Source organism: Zeus faber (genome assembly GCF_960531495.2).
Source record: "Zeus faber genome assembly, chromosome: 19".
NCBI classification, from domain to species: Eukaryota; Metazoa; Chordata; class Actinopteri; order Zeiformes; family Zeidae; genus Zeus; species Zeus faber.
In genome coordinates, this window is record NC_137206.1 from 18,478,764 (window position 1) to 18,503,537 (window position 24,774).

Here is a 24,774-nt window from a genome sequence, read left to right on the forward strand (position 1 = left end):
CAGTTTCGTGCGCGATCGCTGACTATTTAGGACCGGGGAAGGGCAGTCTGGAGAAAGCAGAGACTCCCTCTCTGCCCAACTGGTGGATTTTTGGGATTTGGCCCCATTGTCCAGATCCCTCCCCCTGCTTGGGAAGTGGGAGGGCCCCGGGGAGGCGTCGCAAAAGGGAGAATTGTTTGGGAGCTCAGTCATCCAAAAACGGCCTTTCAATGTGAGAGAACTTGGGGGAGCCCGGAGAAAATGTCGGTGGCATCGCAGTAAATTACCGAAGCAGCCAGGGCTCGAGAGGGGGGAAAGAGAGACACGACGTTGCGGTTTTTGTTTTTCCGGACTAAACCCGCCGCGAGGAGAGGGACGAGGAGAAGATCGCGACCAAACGCAGCGTTTTGGGTGAGTTTGGACTCAGAAGTAGTGGGTGTTTTGCGCTGCTCCGCGATCGGTGTCACGGAGTAACGGATGGGGTCGTTACACAGTTAGAAATCGGTTGTAAAAGCGCTTTGCTGGGTGCGCGTCCCCCCCAAAACACGCGGTGTCGTTTGCGAATGAGTGGCTTTCATGTCAAGACGGATTGAACGACGGTGCCGTTGCGTGTCGGTGCTGTAGTTTGATAGCAGCATTTGTTTTGTTTCTCACCCAAAGTGACGTCCGACAACTTCTTTTTTCGGAGCAAATTACAATTTCTATTTCCACCGCGCGCGTTCTGGACGCGACCACCTAATAAGGGGGTAGAAAGTTGCGTTTTTACGACTTCGTTTAAGAAGTTAGTCCGCCGTTCACGGGGAAGCAGGAGCCCCGTGCTAATAGTTTCCCGGGGTATAGTCTCCTTTTCCGCCGCATTCCCGCAAAACTTCTTCTCGCGCGACGGCGCCGTCGGTGCGGCGACGGGCTCTGCGCGTCTTGCGCCGGACGCGCGTCTCTGCGGGTTCGGGTAACGCGGCGCGTTTCGCGTGGGGAAGGTGTCGGTGTTTAGCAGGCCTCAGCCTCCAGCCTAACACAAAACAGACACGAGAGGGCTCTGCCAAAACGTCCAGCCCATACCACCACCCCACCCCACCCCCTTCCATGCCTTACATTTGTTTTCCTTATTAGCCCCAGAGATGGAGTGACCGTGGTTTTCATTACGCGCATGACGCAAACTATAACGCCACTAATTGTGCGCCCCCCACCGCCCCCCCCCCCCCCCAGAAGCCCCCCACCGCCTCCTCCCGTCCCTCCTCGCCCTCACCACCAAACCAAACTAGTAGTGTAAGAATAACCTAATTAGGGCCCTGTAATAAAGTGACAGCTGCTCGGCCATTATGAGGCATCAATGCGGAGGAATGCAGCGTCTTGTCCGGCTGTCAAGAGCCTCTCTGGGTGCATTTCATATCACCCTCCTCCTCTCATTCAGAGGTGGTTTTAATGAGAAAATGTTTGTCTTAATCCAGGGCTGCTAATGAGCACTGGAGGGCTGCGTCCCTGGGGGGGTGGTGGTGGTGGTGGTGGGGGCTCGAGGAACAGCCGCAGGGGGCTCAAGTTTCAAACCACCCCCCCAGGTGTCGTTTTTTTTTGGGGTTATCTGGATTGCATTTAGTTCGACCGGTTTTGGTGGAAACCTCGGCGGCGACAGACCCGGCATCGAGAGGGGGCGATTGTTCCTTCACAATCCGTGTCAGTTGGATTAAAAGTCGAGGCCAACGGGCCTCCTCCTCCAATTAGGGCCCCACTGACATAATGAGACATAATTTGGTTTGGTAATGTCTGATGGAGCCTCTTTCTTTGCAAGCGGAGCTTGTTGACCATTGGAGGCCGGGTTAGATCAGAGCCCCACTAATTGATTACACTGATTATCTCTGCTGCCATTCACCGTCCCTCGACCTCTCTTGGGTCGCTAAAGAACGAGGGCCCCGGCAATATTATGATATGACGCCGTACGACGTATCGGTTATCATAATATCACAATATAGTTTAATGCTGTCTTTATGTTATCACATTACTGAACTGTAATGCAGGCTACCTTACAGTATAGTATTGTCATTTCCACAACACCTCTACCTGCGTGGTCGTAATACCCACATTACTAATATCTGTTTCTCCGATTTTTATTTTGTGTAAATATCTTATGAAAGCGTCAATAGTCGTCCCCAAAATATCATCACATCATGGATATTAAGGTATTCGTCCAAAATCATAGTCATATCATACAACAGCCAATAAACCAATATTTTAGGTTGCTTACCCATGATAAACTTGAACTACCAACCCAAATGTAATTGCGTTGTTCTGTATGCTGGTGTAGGCACGGGAGGGAAACGCAGCCCTGTCCGTGGGCAGCTCTGTGCCGGAATGTACTTGTATAAATATAACCTTGTGGTCGTCGGGTCAATTGCCAAAAGGGTTTTTAAGAGATTGTTAGGCTGCCACATTTGCCAGAATTCACCGACTTGGCAACAAACTTTACTCAAACTTTACGCCTGCTTCACAACAAAGCAGCAGTCTTATTATGTATCATAAAAATAACTGTAAGACATTTTGGAGTAATTAATGAATTATAATGAATATATTTCTACTGGTGTTTTGATATGATCTAGAAAATAATTTTCTCTGGATCAGGAATTAATGTCTCCCCAGATCACTGGCCTGTGTTCCGTATTGATTGCTATTGCTTTCACATCAGCCCTTGTTTATCTGCTTTACAAAGTTTCCCAGTTCTGTCGGAGGTGCAGGGTAAAGTATATTGTTTTTTTAGAGGGTGTAACGTTGGTGTTAATTGACAAAAGGAGGAAAAAAAGATCCTTCCTGAGGGTACACTTTCATCTCTATGACAGTGGGTGCACTCGTGTAGTCAAAACAGCCTGCAGGCTAAATCTTAAGGGCCTGTGTGTGTGTGTGTGTGTGTGTGTGTGTGTGTGTGTGTGTGTGTGTGTGTGTGTGTGTGTGTGTGTGTGTGTGTGTGTGTGTGTGTGTGTGTGTGTGTGGTTAAGGTTTCGTTGCGTGTGTTTATATGACTGATAGTTCCTCCTGTCCGAATCGGGATTATCTTGTCACCCTGGAGTTCCCTGCCTGTCACTCAGTTCCAGAATCGGTCCCTCTCACTGAACCATCTCCACGGTGCCGTGTTTGTGTGAGCTGCGAGTGTAGTCCTAAATCACTCCTTCACTAGATTCCAAGATTGGGACGAATGTGTGTGAGAAAACTGTGCTTTTTGCTCAAATGCAGCACATGTTATCGTGTGTGTGTGTGTGTGTGTGTGTGTGTGGGTGTGTGTCTGTTGTCGAGGATGGTGCTGAGGGTCTGGGGGAGGGGGGTGTGTGTGGCTTATATTTCATTTTTTTTTTTTTGCCTGGATAGTTTGCAACCATAATCCAGCGATTCACTCCTCACCAAATAAGGCTGTCTTGCCTGTATTGTTATTATTATTATTATTACTATTATAATTATTATTATTATTTTTTTTTTTGGAGGTCCTGCCATTATTGGCCTGTTGACATACGGTGCATTAGTCCCCTGACAGATTGTGGGCCCTGGCCAGGACCACGGCGTCGGGCCCTGGAGGGTTTCTGTGTCCAGTCAGACATGGAGCACCAGTGAGGGACACCTGGAGCAGCAGGTGGCCAGGGTCAGTCTCCCTCCCCTGGGGACCGCATACCTCGCTCTCTCTCTCTCTCTCTCTCTCGCTCTCCCCCCCCCCCCCCCCCCCCCCCCGGCCTCCTCTCTTTCAGCCAGCGCCGCGGAGGGGAGGAAAGGAGGAGGGGAGGAATGCTGGGCTCAGAACTTGGTGGAGGCAGCAACAGGGAATTTTGACAGTTGGCCGGGTTAATAAAGAAGGCGACGGAGATGGAGGGGGAACTCGGGCTGACGAGCAAGGGACAAAAAATGAATTGGAAAGCGTGGGAAGTTGATGGATGATGGAGAGATTTAGGAAGGGGGGAAAAAAAGACGCATGCTCTGCAGATTTTCCTTTCTGTACACAGATTATTTATGATTTATAATAACGTTTCATGTCTGTTTCCACTTCATGGTTACAATTGAATGCACCCCCCGCCCCCACAAAAATAAATCACACAATCTCCATTCTGTATCTTAAAAAAATCTAACAAAGGTTGTGCAAAGTCTTTAAAATTCTCAAGTTGATTTGTTCCAGTACTTAAATAAAAAAATAAAAAAAGTTAAACTCCTAATTTGGATAAATAAAGTTAGCTCCCTTCCCTTTCACACACACACAATTCCTGGCTTGACAGCATTAAACTTGCAAATACACACACACGCACACACGCACACACACTGCGTTGTTTGCAGAGTGAGCCGAGCTGTTAGATCATTGATCAACTCCAGACTCTGGTGAGTAAGCAGCGTGTGTGTGTAGACAAATAGCCTTGTGTGTGCAAAGACGATATTTGGACAAAGATTAGGCGGCGTTCAAATGAGCCAAGAGCAACTCAGACACCCTCTTATAGATCATTCTCTCTCTCTCTCTCTCTCTCTCTCACACACACACACACACGCGCTGGCCATTGAAGTTCCTCATCGCGTTTTATCACTCTCGCGCTCCCGCTCAGCCTCCCATTTTCTATTTCTCACACTATTCTTTTGAAGCCCTTCAGCATATGCCTTAAAATGCGCGTCCAAATTCATGATTGAATAGTATCTGTGCGGTTGTGAGGGAAACAGAAAAAAAACAAAAAAGACGAGAGAAGAAAAAAACAACAAAAAAAACAAAACTGTAAAATTTGCGCGTCCCGTTCCAGGGCCTAACCGAAAATAAGACATAAAGTTTTGCCCCAGAGAGACAAACTCATCATGGAAGAATGTCAACCTGGCAGGAGAAGACATGATTCGACAGAATAAATCACCGGGCACCAGATTAGTTAGTTAGTAGGCCCCCGAGGATCCAACTACTGGAATTTTCCATCGACAGAGCTCTTTTGTCTGCGTGTGTGAGATTTTGTTTTTTATGATTTTGACACAGCCTCAGGAAAGAGACGCCGTCCTCTGACTGACGGCACAAATGGTGGAGCTCCAGCGCTGAGCTGGCCAGTCCCCCCCTGCTCCGTCCAAAGTACACAGCGGAGACGCGCGCGCACACACACACACACACACACACACACGTACACACACACGTACACACACGCACACACATACACACACACATGCTCACATACATTAAATCTTGCCACTGAAACCGAGAGCTTTCTTTGAAACTCGGCTCCTCCAGCTGTTTCCCCTCTTAAGGAACGCGCGTGGAGTAATCTGCGTGGAGTATCCCGTCTGCAGCGGCTCCGTCCAGAGCTCCCCCGTCTCTCTCTCTCTCTCTCTCTCTCTCTCTCTCTCTCTCTCTCCCCCCCTTCCAATTTCCTGCTTCATTCCTTGCTTTTCTTCAATTCCTTCTCCAAATCTCCTTACAGCTCTTCTTTTTTTTTTTTTTTTTTTTCCTCAACCTTTCGGGATTGTAATTCTGACCCCGACTCATCTGTTTTCTGTCTTGTCTTCGGATTTCTTTCCCCCCGTCCCCGTCCCCGTGCCTGGTTTTCATATAACAGTACAGCCCCCCCCTCACGCTCCCCTCCCCAACCGCCATCTCACCGTGGTACTCTGCTCGTATCTCAGTTTTCTAGTGCCTTCTCATATCTGTTTTTCATATAATGCTTCTCTATTTCTCCATTGCATCTCTCCAGTTCTCTCTCTCTCTCTCTCTCTGCTCTCTCTCTCTCTCTCTCTCTCTCTCGCTCTCTCTCTCTGCTCGCTCTCTCCTGTCTCTTGCTGAATAGTGGGGAGAAATTGCTCTTGATTTATAATTGGTTCCATTCACCCTGATGCATGAGCTGCCAAAGGAGCTGGGGGCCCTGTTTTACCCTCCCTCCCTCCGTCCCTCCACCCCTCCCCTCTCCACCTTTCTCCCTCTATCCCCCCTTACACCCTCCACCTCCCACCTACTCCTTGCGTGGAACAAACAAGGGGCAGGCTGTTCATAAGCAGAAATATGATTTCGATTTTTTTTTTCTCCATATGTGTGGCATGTGTTGTAGGGGGTTGTTCTTTATCTCTTTTCGTGCGTAGATATGTAAGTGCATCTTTTTTTCGGGTGTTGGAGAAACTTCCTGAGGTTTTCATAACGTGTGTGTGTGTGTGTGTGTGTGTGTGTGTGTGTGTGTGTGTGTGTGTGTGTGTGTGTGTGTGTGTGTGAGAAACAAAAATGGTTGTGGGTTGGTTACATTAGTAGCAGCGTGTGTGTGAGTGAGAATTCGCAGTGCTGTATGGGAATGATTAGGTGCTGTGTGAGTGCATACTAAAACTCTTGGCTCTTTGTGAAAGCTTCTCAGAAACCGTCGCTTTCCCCCGGGAGGTTCAACACACACACACACACACACCTGCATACACTCACTCGCATACAGAATTCTCTCCTCTTTCTCTGCTGGAGATATTGGAACCAAAAATGTTTTGGCACGGCGTTTCATTTCTGTGGAGCTCATAGGGTGTTTCTGTGCATTCATGCTCGCTGTAGAAATAAATACAGTGGGGTATTTTATTTTATTTTTTTCGAGCTCCGTGGAACCGATCCCCTCGCGCCTCCCTCCCTCCCTCCCACCCCAGTCCAGGCTCCGGTTGGTTCTCATGGCGCTGGTGGGCTCACCGGTGTCCCTCGCCAGGTCCAGGAATGTGTGTGTGTGTGTGTGTGTGTGTGTGTGTGTGTGTGTGTGTGTGTGTGTGTGTGTGTGTGTGTGTGTGTGTGTGTGTGTGTGTGTGTGTGTGTGTGTGTGTGTGTGTGTGTGTGTGTGTGTGTGTGTGTGTGTGAAAGCCCTGGAACGGTAATTAGCTCTCTCTGGTTAATTCAGCCTTGTTATCTAAATTATGCAAATGCAGCGGTGCCTAATTGATTTCAACGCTGCCCCCTTCCCTCTGTTCCATGGCGGTCCAGATCCTTCTGCTTAATCCCCAAAACGCTGCGCGGCTCGTTAGCGTCCGGCGGGGGCGGGGTGGGTGGGGATGTTTGTACGTATTGGACGGAACGCTGGGATTCGCCACCTCGTTAGAGACGCTCGGATGCTTTTGATGTCTGACGTTATGGCATGAGAACGAGAGTCTCAAGTGGGGGATTATGGTCATGCACCGCCCCCCACCACCGCACCCTCCTCCACCTGTTGGACGGCGTGGCGTGCCAAGAGAAGCTTCCAGAAGGCTTTGTTCCGTGCCCGTCCACGTTGGACAATACCCGAAAAATGGTTTGATGGGTGGGATGTGACCATTTGAACTTACTGTTTTTTTTTCTTTATTATATATATATATATATATATATAATTATTTATAGTTTTACTCCATGCAGCAACAGGCGGCAATGCAAGTTGCCGCTTTTCTCACACCATAGTGGGACGTGACAGCGGCTGTTTTTCCGAAAAAGGAAAAGGAATTTAGCCTTGATGATAATTAAATGACACCAGCCGCCGCAAGTTTTTCCGCCCGTCGGCCTGCGTTTAGTACCGGGGGAAATCTGAAGAGCAGGAGAAAACCAAAGGATTTGTTGAACTGAATAACAAACAAATGGTAAATCCCAATGACTCTGGTTTCATACAAACGCTTGATTGTCGGGATCGAAACGGGTGCACTCCCATTGGACTGGACAACAGTTCAGTATTATTGTCTTCGCCGGTTTTTAATTAGAAATCAGTCAATACATTTCTCTTTGGATATGATACCTATATGATACAGGCAGTACAGGTACACCAATGTGATGCACCTCCCTAAGCTGATATTTTGACATATGTTGATACGTTATGAAATTCCATCCCTATATTGACGGGCCCCCATCGATACGTGTCTTTAACACCCTGACATTGCCGTCGAACATCCCCGCCTGCGGCCGGAGCTTGTTTGCTCAGGGACGACGGCAATCGCGGACCGTGCGGTGGCGTCTGTTTGTTTGGCCCTTCTGCTGGCTTCTCCCCATCCACTTCCCCGACCGGCCGGACTGAGAGGCCAGCAAAACAGATTGATGGAGTGAGGGGAAAATATGTTGGGACATTCAGCAGCGCTCTCTCACACGCGCGCTCTCTCCCAAACACACCCGCTCATTGACAGGGGGCCCTGCTCTCTCCTCCTGCTCGCCTGCCAGTTGACATCCCCTCTATTAATTTGAGTCCCCGTTCAGCTTTTTCAGTCAACCCCCAAAAAAAAAAAAAAACAACCCTCCTTCGCCCATCTCACATCAATCCTTAAAAGCATTCAGGACCCCCCTCCGCCCTCCTCCTCCAATCTCTCTACACCCTACTCTGGAACCTCTTGGTCATTGAGCCCCCCCCCATCTCTTCTGTGGCCATTGAGCGGGGCCCATCAGCTCTTCCCCGGACCCTTCAGAGTAGCGTCTCCCCTTTCTCCAGGGGTCCACGGGGTCTTTGTCAGTGCGCCGGCTCACTGCTTTACAATGACTCTCCACTCTATTAAGGTGCGTTCTGCCTGTTAGCGTCGCCAGGGGCAACCGGCCTCCCGCATGGCAGCTATGCAGTGCGGCATTGTGGGCCGCGGGCCCAAGCGGGGAAGTTGAACCCCGGCACTCCTCACACTTGACACCGCATGTGTTTATCTAAAGGTGGGGGTGGCGGTTGTGGGGGTGTTTTGTGGTGTTTGGAAAACCTCGAAGAAGAAGAAGGAGGGGTGGGGGCAAGGCGGGAGTGTAAAAGGACGTAAAACGGGGGGTGGGAGCAGAAATGGAGGGAGAGGCATGAGGGGGTGATAAATATTCAACAGCCCAGCTCAGTCAGAAGGAGTTACTATCCTACCCTGCCACCCTCCATCTTCCTTTCCTCCTCCCCACCCCGCCCGCCCGCCCAGCCCCCCCTTATGTCCTGTCCATGCCAGAAAGCAGATGGAATGTGAGAGCGCTGGGAGGAGGCTCCACTCTGATTTTATCCAATTAGCAGGGTTGTCAAAATGAATTTATCCACGGAGGCAGAGGAACAATGGGGCCGGTGGCGGCCCGCGGAGAACAGGGGCCTCGGCTCCTTTACTTAGCACGCTCACAATGAACTTTTATCAAGTGACTCTCGCTCCGAAACGCACAGATATGTGTGGCACCGGGGTGCCCCCGTGCGTGCTGCGCTTCATATATGGAGCTTGCATACCGACGCACATTGGCCGCATGCCTCGACACCGTTTTGCCGCATCTGTGATGAATGGAACCGTTAAAACAGCAAAAAAACGCATGCGCCTGCACGTATGATGCGACGCCGGGACAGAAATACGCTTTGCGCACAACCTCCACCTTTGGCTCCCGCAGAGCGGTCTCTCTGCCGCGCTTTCCTGGTCGCGACGTGCAGAGCAGGGCGTGTGCGTGCGTGCACAGAGAAACACAGAAACACAAACACGCCGTCGGCTCATAAATCAGGGCTTTGCTGTTTGTATGTCCGCTCTGGTTTTTATCAGTCTGGCCGGGAGGTAGATTGTCTCTGTCTCTCTGTCTCTGTCTCTCTCTCTCTCTCTCTCGCTCTCTCGCTCTCTCTCTGTGTTTTCCCTCCGAGTCGATGGAAAAAGGTTGGACATAGATGTCAGGCCAAGTTTTAAAATTGAGGCAGGGTAACTGCTAAGTAAACACAGGAGCCAGCTGACTAATAGATCAGACCGAAGGGCCCCGGGTACAAAGCTTTTCTTTTTGCTTTGCTTTTCGCAGGGAGTACTGATGTGCAAGGGCTTTATTATCACCAGACCCTCCACCAACCTCCTTGTTGCTGTTGCTGTTGTTGTGGTGGCCGGTTGTAAAAAGGTTGTAGAAAGGTTTTAGTGTGTGTGTGTGTGTGTGTGCGTGTGCGCCTGCGTGCTATCCTGCTGGGTCCTACGACTGTCCCACTGCGTGCAATTCCAGGTTCCATCAGGGTTCAGCCGGGACAGGTGTGTGATACAGATAAATGTGCACCCTAACGGGCGGCCGTCCAGGCGCGTGTCCACATGGACCCTGAAGCCGCACAAACCACAAAGGGCGGCGGTGTCGGCTTCTAGTTTGCCAGTAATACGCCGGCTTATTTACCGAGAACAAACAAGCCAACGAGTTCAAGTCGAAGGAGCGAAGCTACGCTGCAGTCGTTCCTTCTATTTACTTTACGACGCGTCGGCCTGCGAGTTCGCCTCGTAGCCGCCTGGACGACGCTTTCCCGTCTGCCTATTTGTTTCAATAAATGTTCCTGGCAGCCGAAACCTTTTCTCTGGTGCCGTTAGATGATGAAGCTGCAACTGTAATAGTTTCCATTCTCTGCTCCACTCAATTGGCGTGCGTGCGTGTGTGTGTGTGTGTGTGTGTGTGTGTAGTGTAGTCCTAAATCGCTCCTTCCTCATAACAAGATTGAGACCAACATGTGTGAGAAAACCGTGCTTTTCCAAACCCAGCACATGATCTCATGAATATGCACAATTTTGGATTATATGTATGTATTTATGTGGGAGGGGGAGAGAGGGGGAGGAGTGGTGGGGGTCGGCTCAGTATGGACGCTCTTGGACCACCGTCTCATCCTGACGGGAAGTTGTTAGTTTAACCTGACAGGAAAGAATTTTGGAGACTTGGCAGCGAACGACAAGGGAGAAAGAGGAAAGCGCCCCGCTCCCCCAACCTCCTCCCCTGGCCTCCTCCCTTCACATCAGTTCTTAATAAACTGACCATCTCTCTCTCTCTCTCTCTCTCTCTCTCTCTCTCTCTCTCTCTCTCTCTCTCTCTCTTTCCCCCTCCCCGCTGTGACATTTACACTAATATTTTCCCCTGTCCTCCCTCCCTCCTCCTCTGTCTGTCATTAGTTGTTCTTTGTGCCGAGCGCTGAATGCAGCCTCTGTGTGTCCCCCCCACCTGCCCACCCTACCCCCGACCCTTCTACCTGTATCAGTTACACCTGAGCGGCGGTGGGGGTGGGGGTGGGGTGGGGGGCGGGGAGGTCAGGTTGTGGCTCTCAGAATGAAGGCGCCTCTTTTGATGAAGACAGACCTGATGGATGCAGGTACGGGCGGCAAGGACAGCGGGCTGGGGGTGTGTGGGGTGGTGGTGGTGGTGGAGGGGTTGAAATGGGGGCTGACGGAGAAGAAAGGCTTCATTTGTGTCTGGAGGGGGCGGGGGGGCGGGCTTCGCTGAGGGTAGCAACGCCGAGGAGGGCACAGGCTCACCTCACCTCACCTGGCTGGAGTTTTCTCCGGAGCTGCCGCTTCCAATCGTGTGTGTGTGTGTGTGTGTGTGTGTGTGTGTGTGTGTGTGTGTGTGTGTGTGTGTGTGTGTGTGTGTGTGTGTGTGTGTGTGTGTGTGTGTGTGTGTGTGTGTGTGTGTGTGTGTGTGTGTGACCCTGGCAATGACGTGGGTTCGTAATGAGCGTTTTTTTTTATAAAGGGCCTTAAATGACTCTTAACCCTCCCGTGTTTCTCTGTCCGTTTCAGGGGGTAATATATGGAAGATGTCTGGAACTCTAGACTGGAATCCGTGGATGAAAAAGAGAAGGGCTTCAGTGTTGTGCGCTCTGGGTGCAGTACTTCTGTGCTGCCTGCAGAGCTGCGCCTCCGTCTCTGGTGAGTCTGCCGCCAAACTCAAAACTCTTATTTATTCATCTGATAATATCTCCCTTTTTTTCTGCTCCTATTCTTCTCTTTCTTGTGGTCAACCGCGTTTCTCTGTATATTGGTTTGGCTTCCTGAGATTTGAGAGATGTTCCTCAGCTTTTCAATATGTAAACAAATTCAAATGCCGGGTTACATGTTGTGCTCTTGACTCATAAACACGATTTTATCATTATACTGGGGAAAAAGTTGCCCGAGTTATAGTATTTACGTTACTGACTCCAGCCTTGTGTGATTTCCTCAGATGAGGCGCCCGTGTTCACCGAGGAGCCCCTGTCCGTCGTCCAGAAGCTTGGCGGCGGCGTCACCCTGCGCTGCAGCGCCCTGCCGCCCGGCGCCAACATCAGCTGGCGCCTGAACGGCCGCGAGGTGGCGGAGCCAGGTGCGGACGTGGTGCTGGGGCCCGGGATCCTGGTCATCCGGGCCCTGTCCAACCTGACGCTGGGCAGGTACCAGTGTGTGGCCTCCACCGGCGCAGGAGCCCTGGCCAGTGTGCCCGCCAACGTCACCGCAGCTAGTGAGTGTCCGGTCAAACATAACCAGCTCTGCAGAATGTTCAACTCTCATACCAAGATATAGTCATAGTCATATTATGATGAATATGACTATGACTATATCTTGGTGTTAAGTGGAATTATTCAATAACAAGTTGAGAAACCACCATAACAGACTGTTGCGCGCACACACACACACACACACACACACACACACACACAGACACACCCCTGATTAACAACAAAACAGTGGCCACTATGGGTTATAGAAGTTCTGAGTAGCTGTCGTAGAAGCTCCGTAGCAGCTTTTTTTGGGGGGGCTTAAGGCCACCTCGGCGTCTTGACAGCTGAAAGTAAATTATTCTAGACGCTGACATTTTTTAAGTGTAACGCCAGGGTTGCATTTGATACGTACCAGGGGAACTAAACTGCGATGGGGGCTCTGAGCTATGGCGTAACCCGAGCCAAAGCGGGGCAGGGGAACCCTGGGGCTGGCTAGGGGGGGCTCAGCCGGAGTAGGTTCTAGGGACCGTGACTGGGGGGGGCCCCCCCTTTTCTCTGGCTCCTCTGTCCTCCACAACACCACATTCCTCTTGGCGGGGGTCGACAGCAGGGCTCACCGCGAGTTATGACCCTGTAATTGGGCAGAGGCCTGTTAGGCAAGAGGGAGAAGATATGGGTGTTTGTCTGTTAGTGGGACGGGGGCGGGACCAAAGAAAAGAGGATGAGTCGCTGGAAACACTGTCGCCACTCTTTTGTACGCGCACGTTGCTTGGCATCTATGCGCTGGGCTGCCGGTAGCACGAGAAAGAGGAGGCGTTTTTTTTGGGGGTTTTTTTAGGCCAGTCGAGACAGGATTCGTACGCCAGAGGAGGCGTCGTGTCACATTCTCCATCTCCTTGAAGTCCTGTGTTACATGACACATGCAGCAACACAGACACACACACACATTCCCTTTTTTTTTCACACATTTTTCACTCTTCACTCTGTCAGGCGCTCCCCTCCCTCCCTCTCATTATCTTTCACTTTGTCACTTTCGCTCTCCTTTCTTTCTTCCCCTCCCTTGTTTTTCGTGGTTCTTCTCGCTCATTTTTCTTTTCGCTTTGAATGTGTCTGAGATGTGTTTTATGGATAAAACCTCCATATGTACATAAGGCCCTGAATGTCATTGATAGGCGGTGATTTATGTATGCTGAGGTAACAACATATGGAGCCAGACTGTTGCCTCCCCTCCAAAAGCTTTCCTAATTTAATAATGATCCCCCCCCAACCCCCCCAAGCCTGCCCCCAGACCGCCAAAGGAATTGCTTCATGGGGTGTCAGAGCATGTGTGCTTGTCTGTGTGTATTAGTATGTACGTGCCTCCTTCCAAGAGCTCTCTGTGTGTGTGTGTGTGTGTGTGTGTGTGTGTGTGTGTGTGTGTGTGTGTGTGTGTGTGTGTGTGTGTGTGTGTGTGTGTGTGTGTGTGTGTGTGTGTGTGTGTGTGTGTGTGTGTGTGTGTGTGCGCTAGTTTGACTGGAGGCCCTCCCTGCTTTCTGACAATAAAGAATCTGTCTGGTCTCCATCCCACTGGGACCAGGCTGTTTTGGCATTATTTAAAACTCCCTGCTCGAATTCCTCTGTTGACAATTCAGTCTTCCTCTGTCTGTACACAGAGAGATAGGGGAGAGAGCATCCACGAATAAAGCTCCGCACAATATCTATCTACGTATGTGTGCAAGTACACAGGCCTCCCGCCTCCGCACATAAAGATGATGAATGCACGGCCTCTCCAGAAATATTTAAGACGCCCTGCCTTGCCAGGCAGTCTGTTGGGAGGTCCGACTCACTTTATAAATACCATCAATCCTGCATCTCCCCACGTCACGCGGGGGCCAGCAGGATAATCTGCACATGCAAACACACGCACACACAACCGCGCACATTGGGAAACGTGCACACGCGCACACCTGAGACGCACCCATGCAGGGCTGTTCCTGTTATGAATGCGGGACGGAGGAGAGTGTAGAAGGTGTAACCGGAGGAATTTGGGAGAAGTGCGGGAGACGGAAGGACAGGGGTGGGAAGGAGAGGAGAGGAGCAGGGCAGGCGGGGGGTGGCTGTAAAAACAGGGCCTGATTGATTTAGCAAATGGAGCGTCACAAGGCCTCTTTTAGTGGCTCCGCCCACGTGGCGCACACACACACACACACACACACACACACACACACACATACATGGATAGACACACTTGCATGGTATGTCCCAGGGTCCTCGTCTAGCCAGGACGAGATCGGCTGGAGCCGAGCAGAGTTCCCTGTGTGTTTTGGGATTGGGGCACTTGTCTTGGAAAGTCTCAGCCCCCTGTCTCTCCCATTAACCACCACAGAGCTATAGAAAAACCCATCCAGAGCCACAGAGCAATAGAAAAACCCACTCAGAGCCACAGAGTTATAGAAAAACCCATCTAGAGCAATAGAGAAACACATCCAGAACCACAGAGCAATAGAAATACCCATCTAGAGCAATAGAAAAACCCATCTAGAGCAATAGAAAAACTCATCTAGCGCAATAGATAAACCCATCCAGAGCCACAGTTATAGAAAAACACATCTAGTGCAATAGAGAAACCCATCCAGAGGCACAGAGCAATAGAAAAACCCATCCAGAGGCACAGAGCAATAGAAAAACCCACCCAGAGCCACAGAGTTATCAAAAAACCCATCTAGAGCAATAGAGAAACCCATCCAGAACACGAGAGCAATAGAAATACCCATCTAGAGCAATAGAAAAACCCATCTAGAGCAATAGAAAAACCCATCCAGAGCCACAGTTGTAGAAAACCCCATCTAGAGCAATAGAGAAACCCATCCAGAGCCATAGAAAACCCCACAGATACAGCGTGCATGGTGAACAGATAAGATATGCACATGACCCTTGAAGACGCTCTATGTGTTTGCTAAGTGTCACAGAGGTGTCCCCGTCAGGAGACAGATCCACTTTGCTCTTTGGCTTTGGACTGTACACAAAGCCCGCTCTGCTGACTCCGTGTAGCAGCGTCTAGGTCTGTTCGCCAGAGTCCTCGTTCCAAGAAATGCAAGCGGGCCGTAACACCTTGGCAGAGAACGGCTAGAGGACGGCTCTGTTTGTCAGGAATAAATCGACAAAAAGATCTTTTAATTGGGTTCTTGGTGAAGTTTTTATTTTTTTTCCCACTGCTGGATCCCCTCACGATAACTCGGTTCATTTGTCGTCCTCGTCGCCCCTCCGGTGAATCCTTGCCCCCCCCCCCCCCCCCCCCGGTATCATTTTTTCTTCCCTTTCCCTGCGAGTCTTTAAAATGGCGTTCTCTCCCCCGCTGAGCCTCCATTCCCGGGTGCTGCTTCCTCCCCAAACCAAATTGGTTATCTTTCCCTGAAACTCTAGAGGATGGACACCCCTCACCTTTGACCCCCACGACCCCGGCCTTTAGGCCTCAGTGCGGGGGGGGCTCACGGGTCAGGGGTCAGGGGAGTGTCTGCCGTGTGCAGACTGTGTGTCTGCTGTGCCGAGTGGCAGCACATGGCCCCGGTAATCCCACTCCCCACTCCCCGTTCCCACAGAACCTGAGCCCGGATAAGCAGAGCCAGGCCTCCGCTCCGGGGGCCGTCCCGCTATTTAGGACGGCTTTACAAAACCCGCTGCTCGGGTTGGGGTTCGGATCAAACACTTGGGTTGACACTGTAGTCCAGGGAGGGATCAGGCCTTGTTTACGGGATACCCATACCGATACCTGGAGGCTGTATCCGTTTGGCCTGATTGACTTTGATGCCAGGACGTGAATTATTTAGAAATTATTTTCTTTTTCTATGCTTTCTCCCAGAAATTCCCCACAAATAGGCCGCTCACTGCTTTTAATCGAAACGTTTGAACTTCAACATCTCCTTGAACGGTCAGCTTTGTCAACGAGAACATCCGCGGCGTTCACTCGGTACGTGCGCGGCTGGATGATAATCGAAGACGTAAATCGCTGGGGGATCGAAAATGTGTCGCCGAACGCCGCAGGAATTCCGCGACGGTATCAAATGTTGATTTTTTTTATTTTTTTTATTTTTTTTGAGACCCACCCCGAGTCCAGGGTGAATTAAGAATGGAGTTCCGCACTTGGGCCTCTTGGCTATACAAGGAGCTGATGGAACAGATTGTCTTCCGGCTTTGTGCTCTCAGAGAAAGCGCCGTTGGATAGACACACAAAGTTAAGAGCTTTCCGTGTGTCATTACAAAAAAATGTGCACGCACAGAATAATAACAGTGCAATGAATCAACGCTTCGGCGCTCTTTATAGTGGGTGTTCACAATGATACTTGCTGTGTGTGTGTGTGTATGTGTGTGTGTGTGTGTTTTTCGAACTCGTACCGCTGTGCGCTGACGTCACCTTCCCTCATTGCAGAGCTGCGTGACTTTGAGCCCGAGGCGGACCAGCAGGAGATTGAGGTGGACGAAGGGAACACGGCCGTCATCGAATGCCACCTCCCAGAGAGCCAGCCCAAGGCCCTGGTCCGCTACAGCGTCAAGCAGGAGTGGCTGGAGACGTCCAAAGGTGCTCCCAAGGCCGCGGTTTCGGCCGCGCATCTCCCTCGCCGCGATAACTCCCACCCCCGATAACTCTTTGTAATGGTTTATTTATAATGATCTGTCGTAATTGTTCCGCTCTCAGCGTTTATCTCTCATCCCCTCTCTCTCTCTCTCCCTGTGTTTGTTATCTCCCTCCATGAATTACTGGAATGCGTTTATCAGGCCCATCGTAACGCCGGTGATGGGGGAGTTATCTGGGGAATGTTGAAACATGGGAATACCCTTGTTTATTTTTCTACCATTTATTCATAAATGATCTGAGCAAAAAAACATTTAATGAATAGGAAGGCGTCAGTCATTTGTGGCTGCTTTGCTGATGATGCCTGGGAGCTGTACTGATATCACTGAGCCTCTTATCAGTGCAGAAAATGAGTACCACATTGGGTAGCAGCATTGGTCGTGCTCCCGGTCGCCCCCCTGTGGCAGCGGGTGGTAGTGCAGCAGTGAAGGAGTTTCTTTTTTTTTTGTTGTGTTTTTGTGGCTGCGGGGGTTCGATGTTGTTTACAGTTTTTCGTCAGTAACCAAACTATCGAATTCTTCGTCGGACAAATTCCACGTGGATGTATTTTCTGACCGACCGCAAGCTTAAATCACACTTAAGTTCCGTCTCACTTCCGCAGGAAACTACCTCATCATGCCGTCGGGGAACCTGCAGATCGCCAACGCCACACGGGACGACGAGGGCCCCTACAAGTGTGCTGCTTACAATCCCATCACTCAGGAGGTCAAGACTTCCACGTCCGCGGACCGCCTGCGTATCCGCCGTGAGTCACTTTGAGCATGACGTCACCAACAGAGAGGCGCAGTAAAGTGAAATCCTCAAATGATGAGGTCATAGTTGAGATAACGTGCATCGAAAAGGTTGGATTTGGTTTCCTTGGAAAATCTGCATGTAAATGACGAGTCGTGGCCCCTCTTCCCAGGCTCCACCTCGGAGGCCGCGCGCATCATCTACCCGCCCGCGTCCCGCTCCATCATGGTGACCAAGGGCCAGCGCCTGGTGCTGGAGTGTGTGGCCAGCGGCATCCCCACGCCGCACGTCACCTGGGCCAAGGACGGCCAGGACCTGCGGGTCCACAACCACACGCGCTTCCTGCTCAGCAACCTGCTGATCGACGCGGCGGGCGAGGGCGACTCAGGGACCTACGTCTGCCGCGCCGACAACGGCATCGGCTCCACCAGCTCCGCCACCGTGCTGTACGACGTGCAGGTGTTTGGTACGTGAGGAGACGGGATTACGACTTGGTTATTTTCACGTCACTTTGAAAAAGCTCACGGGGGATTTGTTCTACAGAGTTTTCTCTGTCGGGAGGAATGGAGTTAATTTAGCTTGATTGCGTTTGTCCAGCGGACCGCTGTGGTTACTCCCACTTCCTCTCACGCTGTGGGGTTTTCTTCGTGACTCAGGTTTTGTCCGTCAAAATTTGACTGACTTCTGTTTGGCAGTCTCGGAAAAAGAAGCGCGGCGTGCGAGCTGGCACAGGCGCGTGTGAACAGTAAGGCTGGGAGGTGGTTTTTTGGGAACAGAGCAGCCCAGTCTTTGCTCTCACCAGGGCTTGATTGAGTGTGTCTAGGTTATAGATGACTGTTTTCACAGCGATTTTATGTGTTTTTGTTTGTGTGTGTGTGTGTGTGAGAGAGAAGGGGCGTAAAAAAGAGAGCGAGAAAGAGGCCGTGTGTTGTGGTCCTGTCGTGCCGCATCTGGCCTCCATTAAAGCCAGAGCGCCGCTGCAGCTCTAATGAGCTCCGTCTCTCCCTGATTCACAAGCAGCCAACCATCAACTAGCGGGCCTGCTCTCCCCCTGCCAGGCTGCCTATATGCAAATGTGCACCGCTGCAATTTTTGAGAACACACACAAAGATGCTGTGCGCATGTATACCAGGGCTGGCTGGTGCAGTTATGGCCTCTCACCCCTCTCTCTCTCCGCTCTCCACCTCAGAGCCTCCCCAGGTCACCGTGGAGCTGCAGCAGCAGGAGGTGTCGTGGGGGGAGACGGTGCGGTTCAGCTGCCAGGCCCGGGGGAAGCCGGCGCCCTCCGTGGTGTGGCTCCACAACGCCCAGCCCCTCGCGCCGTCCCCCCGCCACCGCCTGTCCTCCCACATGCTGCGCGTCTTCAACGTGGGCCCCCAGGACGACGGACTCTACCAGTGCATGGCCGAGAACGGGGTGGGCAGCTCGCAGGCCGCCGCCCGCCTCGTCACCGTGCCGACCGGTGAGCGTCCTCCTCGGATGGTTTCTCTTTAGTTTGCGACGGGCCGTTCCCGTTTTACCTTTGAATCCGGAATGACTTTCGATTCAATCGGAAACTCTGATTTGTTTGTCTGTAGGGATTCCATCCCGTGGGAAGCTGCCCTCCATCTTGCGACCCTTGAGCCCAGACAAGGTCCTGCGAGAGCAGGCTCCCATCAGGCCGGGGGCCACGGGAGCTATGCTGCTGCCCATCGACTGCTCCGAGCTGCCGGGGCAGATCTCCCCCGCGGAGGCCCCCATCATCCTGAGCCAGCCCCGAACAGGAAAAGCCGACCTCTACGAGCTCACCTGGCGGCCGCGGCACGACGGCGGCGCCCCGGTGCTGGAGTACATGGTGAAATACAGAAAGGTAGTGCAGGAATTCGCACCGAAACCTGGTTATTTACACGCTGGTGTCTCCACGAACGTACCTCCGCCTGCAGCCTCTGCCTGGACAGCAGCTAAGCTTCTTCCTCTTCCTCCTGCTCCAGCTCGGCGACCCTCTCGGGGAGTGGACGTCCAGCAGCATTTTGGGCTCGCTCCACAAGCTGACGCTGGCCAAGCTGCAGCCGGACAGCTTGTACGAGGTGGAGATGGCCGCCAAGAACTGTGCGGGACTGGGCCAGCCGGCCATGATGACCTTCAGGACCGGCAGAGGTACGGCATTTGACAGAATGTGAACAAGATATTTACATACTAATATGGGTACCAGACATTTTAACAGATGCCGAGCGAAAATAAATTGCTCGTGATGTCAGTATGTGACCTGGTTGTTTGCCCGCCTTCAGGCCGCAGGGGTCCAGGGGGCCAGAACGACCCTCCGAAGACGGCGGCTGTCCCATCACCCAGCCTCTCTCGTAAGCCCCGTCCTCTTATCCTGCGTCTATTAACACAGCATCCTCAAAGATGATTAATAAATGCACTAAAACTAAAAAAAAAATTCTACTCCCTTACGTTATGTTTCACCTCTATTGCTGTTAACCCCTAACACCATATTCCGCTGACTAAGCATGTTTCTCAATCTCTTTCCTGTCTTTCACTAAAGGATGAGCGTTCAGTAAGTGTTAACACATTATAATCTTGTTTTGTGTTGTCGTGCCCCTTTTACCGTCATGATTCACCGTTTGGAAAAGAGTCGGATAATAGAAAAATGCTGAAACTGTGTTTTTTGGGAGGGGGACATATGCTTTAGCGAGTATGTGGAAGGTGATGCTATGAAGTGGGATTGTACAATAATTAAGGCGGGACTTTCCATCACGCCGCACTGTCGGTTTCTGATTGTAGCCGGGATCCCAGACGCGTGTGTGTGTGTGTGTGTGTGTGTGTGTGTGTGTGTGTGTGTGTGTGTGTGTGTGTGTGTGTGTGTGTGTGTGTGTGTGTGTGTGTGTGTGTGTGTGTGTGTGTGTGCGTGCGCGTGTAACCCCGCCCACGGGTGCCGCCTCGCCCCGCCCTGACGCGTCAACCTCATCCTCAACAGCTCCCGAGGCTCCCGACAAGCCCACCATCTCCACGGCGACGGAGACGTCGGCGTACGTGACGTGGATCCCGCGCGGCAACCGCGGCTTCCCCATCCAGTCGTTCCGGGTGGAGTACAAGAAGGTGAAGAAGGCCGGGGAGGACTGGGTGACCGCCGTGGCCAACATCCCCCCCTCGCGGCTCTCGGTGGAGATCACCAGCCTGGAGAAAGGTTGGGGGAAATTTTTTTCGGGTACTTATTGCTCGGAGAAGTAACCCGTAGCCATAGGCAAACGAGCGACCGCATGTTTTCTCTGTGTGTTGTGGGAGTAGTTTGTGGTCCTCTGTCGTCACAAGGCTTGATGCCCTGTGTTCTGTAATTGCTCGCCCATACCCGCCCCCCAACCCACCCTCATGTTCATCAGGATAATGAGCCTTATTATAGTCATTTGAGTAATTACAGCAATCAGTCAAAACATAACCAGATTACAATCGACGTTTCACTCGCTCGACAGAAAGGAAAAGACGAGGCAAACTCGGACTCGAGCGTTATGACTCCGTACGGCGCCGTTTCTTTGGTAACCAAGCTCGTCCCCCCCCCCCGCAGGTACGTCCTATAAGTTCCGCGTGGTGGCGGTGAACGTGATCGGCTCCAGCCCGCCCAGCGCCCCGTCCAAGGCCTACACGGTGGTGGGCGGCCGGACCAACGAGCGACCCGTGGACGGGCCGTACATCACCTACAACGAGGCCATCAACGAGACCACCGTCATCCTGAAGTGGACCGTGAGTGGCGGCGGGGAGACGAGAGGGGTGGAGGAGTCGAGGCTTTGTGGCCTGAATTCGAAATAATTCCTCCTTTATACTTATTTATTTGTTTATTTTTCCTTCTTCAGTACACGCCCGTCAACAACACGCCCATCTACGGCTTCTACATCTACTACCGGCCGACGGACAGCGACAACGACAGCGACTACAAGAAGGACGTGGTGGACGGCGACCGCTACTGGCACTCCATCACCGACCTGCAGCCCGAGACGGCGTACGACATCAAGATGCAGTGCTTCAACGAGGGCGGCGAGAGCGAGTTCGGCAACGTGGTGATCCTGGAAACCAAAGGCAAGGACGATTTTTTTTTTCTTTTTCTTTTTTTTTAACAGATGGAAAAGTCGTTCCGATTCATAGTCAGGTGGAAAATGAAAGATGTGTTCCAAAATGTGTATAAGATAGGTGGATGGATTCTTCTCTGGGGGAAATTGCAGCTCACATACCAAAATGGACAATAATTATAGTAAAGTAAATAAGTAAGTAAGAAATAGATCAGATTGGCAATGTGCAATAAACCTAATATTTCATGAGAAAATATAAAAATTGGCAATAAACCTGAAAAAGTATCAAAAAATAGAAGAATTTGGTAATATCCATCCATTTTAATGACTCCTACTATGTTTCCAGTGAACTAATTTCTGTTTTTTTTTTTTTTTCCTTTTCCTCCACAGCTCGTCTCAACTACCTTCGTCCTGTTCCCTCGGAGACCCCGCCTCAGGGTCCGGAGCACCCGGGCGGAGCCGTGCCGCGCCCCAGCGACCTGCCCTACCTCATCGTCGGCGTTGTCCTGGGGGCCTTCGTCTTCATCATCGTAGCCTTCATCCCCTTCTGCCTGTGGAGGGCTTGGGCCAAGCAGAGTGAGTGGAGGGGACGACTTTGTGCTTCGCTCTGCTCTTTTTATTCCCCCCTGTCTCGGCGTTTTATTCAATCATATTCATCATTTGACCTCGCACTCGTTTCAGAACAAACGTCGGACCTGTGCTTCCCCGCCGTGACGGCCCCGGTGTCCTCCTGCCAGTACACCATGGTCCCTCTTCATGGGCTGGCTCTGGTGGGTCACTGCCCCCTGGACCCCCATCTGGCCCCTCGTCACACCGTTTGTACCCCCAGTGGAGAATACATCCCCAACGGCAAAGCCCACCACCCCATGCACTGCCTGCCTGGACTGCACCAGGTAAAACACGGATCCTTATTCAGCCCATGCTTGATTTAGAACCTTGCGCCACTTTATTTAATGTGTGTGTGTGTGTGTGTGTGTGTGTGAGTGTGAGTGTGCGCGTGTGCGTGTGCGTGTATAATTTTTTTAAATTCTTTTTTTGTTTGTTTGTTTTTGCAGGGGGAGGTGGATTGTGACATGGAATGTGACACGTTGCTGCCACAGACCCTGTCAAACGGACACCTTCCTGTTTACCACTACTCCACTGGGTATTAATGATGCATCAATTGTAGCGTTGATTATAATGTTATGCGTATGTGATAATGTGCTCAGTTATGTAATGTGCTGGAGAAGTGGTTGCCATGACAACAGTCACTATTAACAGGGCTGTCTGTTAATAATGACTGTTGTCACATGCAAAAGTCAGTTAATTACAATAAAATATTAACTCTTGCGAAGAGACATTTTGATTTGGTGTCGCCAAAATATATAGCCAGAAAAATAAAAGTAAAAATAACGAAAAAAAAAATATACAACTTCCAAGTATTCCTGTTTGCTTGCTTTATGCGAAAAGCAGAGGGTTTTTTTTTTGTTGTCTTTTTTTGTCTAGATAAGGGATATTTATCTAAATTTTCTTCTACCCTCAGCGGTCCCGAGCATCTCGAGCATCTCTGCCAACCCGACGACTCCACCCTCCAACTCCTGGAAACGTCCCATCAGCCAATCAGCTCTCAGGAACCGGGAGGCGACACCCACTTTTATGGACTCGACAGAGCAGAGGACGGCCTCACGAAAGGTACGACGTCCAAACCAACATTGACAGGAGCGGAATCTCGTCAAATCACCTCTTCATACTGCAGTTGGCAGAAGCGATCAGGAGAACGTTCGATCCATTTAACCTGCGTTACGCTGCCCGTTAAATGATGCCAAGTCCAAATAATTATCAACGCTAACGTTTTCGTTTTGGTCTTAAGAAATCTGAAGAGATGGAATGATAAAAACACTTTTAAATGCAGATATCTCCCCTTTTGAATAGTAGTAAATATTTGTGGATTTATATTCTAGAATGTAGACTATTTTTCTCTCTCCTTCTCTTGATACGTAGAGCCCTCCTTTCCTCTCCTATCCCTGGAAGACGAGGGGAACTTCACGGCGTCGTCATCGTCGGCGGCCACGACGCCACAGTCCCAGAATGCATCGCTGCGGGAAGTGAATGTCCTCCCGAGCGACGCCGCCCTGGGGGACGCCGAGACGTCGGAATCGACCGACGCCTGAGAGAGACACTCGATAGTCACGACAACAAGAGAACCACAGAGATCATATTTATTTTTGTATCGGTTATTTATATATTTATGCTTTTGTACATAAATATGTTTGTAATACTGTACATAGGTTTATTTTCATATTGAAAAGGACCCTTTTTAATAACCCCCCCCCGGCTACTTTGACCACAGGGGGGCGTGCCTGAGATATTATTCCCTTTGGAAAAGACAGTTGTGGGGGACTTTGAATCACAGGGGGGGATTTTTTCCTCCTTAATTCAGCACTTGGGATTTCGACCCTCTCTTCACTCCTCATTCCTCGCAGATCCTCGTCCGTCTTATCTCCAGCCCGGGAAACGAAGGGACCATTTGGATCATCCTGATGCTGTTACTGTTTTTGGTGCTCCCTTGACACGTTGTGTTCCGTCACCGGTTTTTGATTTTTTCTCCAGTCTCAAGTTGCACGCACGCATATCCACCCATCACCGTGTATAGAAATAACACAAATGTATCATGCATTGTGCGTCATTAACAAACTATTAACACATGTATGCAACATAAAGGCATTCCGCTTCAGTAGTGTAGTGTTCAAAAGAGATTATATATTGTATAGTTATTTATTTTTAGGATCCTGATTTTTTTTTTTTTTAATCACTGAATGGGAGAGATTCTGGAAATATTTTTTTGTTCTCAGTCACACATAAGCTGAACTTGATTCGAGAGTGAAACCACTTCACTGTTTACTGTTTCGCTGGTCACCAAAAGACTGCTCAGTGAGGGGCGTCAGTATTACTCCTCCCTCAGAATGGTGCTTAAGTATTAGCCTCCGTTTTGAGGCCTCTGCAATCAAGATGAAGGAGACCCCCCCCCCCGCACTACTACTATTCCCCTCAAAGAGTAGCCATCGCCATGGTTACACATGCTGGAGCACTATTGCATGTAAATAAAGCTTATGAAATCAGTCGGGCTCATTTGTGCATTCTTTCCATTCTGTGCAATTATGGCGAACTGACGTGTGTATACCATGTGGTTATTGTCTCAAACAACAGTTTACCATGATTGTCAACAAATTTTGCAATTGTGTGTAACTAATTTACGGTTTCAAGTTTCCTAGTGACTTATAATTTTAAAGTTTTATGGCCAGCAATTACAGATGTACTGTAACTTAAAATCATATGAAATTTCATATCCATTTAGTCATCACATGAC

At 50.6% G+C, this 24,774-nt stretch overlaps 1 protein-coding gene across 1 annotated transcript; it reads left to right on the plus strand.

The window, feature by feature from the left end:
* The first annotated feature begins 235 nt into the window (after positions 1-235).
* On the plus strand, positions 236-24,526 carry boc (BOC cell adhesion associated, oncogene regulated). Its single transcript, XM_080020644.1, has 18 exons — positions 236-390; positions 11,374-11,502; positions 11,795-12,067; positions 16,453-16,602; positions 17,258-17,401; positions 17,561-17,854; positions 18,578-18,850; positions 18,966-19,237; positions 19,359-19,524; positions 19,656-19,724; positions 20,345-20,554; positions 20,930-21,105; positions 21,216-21,438; positions 21,819-22,004; positions 22,110-22,321; positions 22,484-22,572; positions 22,951-23,099; positions 23,409-24,526. The coding sequence occupies exons 2-18, from the start codon at positions 11,391-11,393 to the stop codon at positions 23,576-23,578; spliced, it is 3,168 nt and encodes a 1,055-aa protein (XP_079876770.1). The 5' UTR covers positions 236-390; positions 11,374-11,390; the 3' UTR covers positions 23,579-24,526.
* The last annotated feature ends 248 nt before the right edge of the window (positions 24,527-24,774 follow it).

Bases quoted from the DNA above. Each gene is read 5' to 3' on its own strand.
- boc (XM_080020644.1), top strand. From the start codon at position 11,391: ATGTCTGGAACTCTAGACTGGAATCCGTGGATGAAAAAGAGAAGGGCT. The intron at 19,725-20,344 runs GTAAGCCCCGTC...CATCCTCAACAG, and splicing joins CCCATCACCCAGCCTCTCTC to CTCCCGAGGCTCCCGACAAG. The intron at 21,106-21,215 runs GTGAGTGGCGGC...TTCCTTCTTCAG, and splicing joins CCGTCATCCTGAAGTGGACC to TACACGCCCGTCAACAACAC.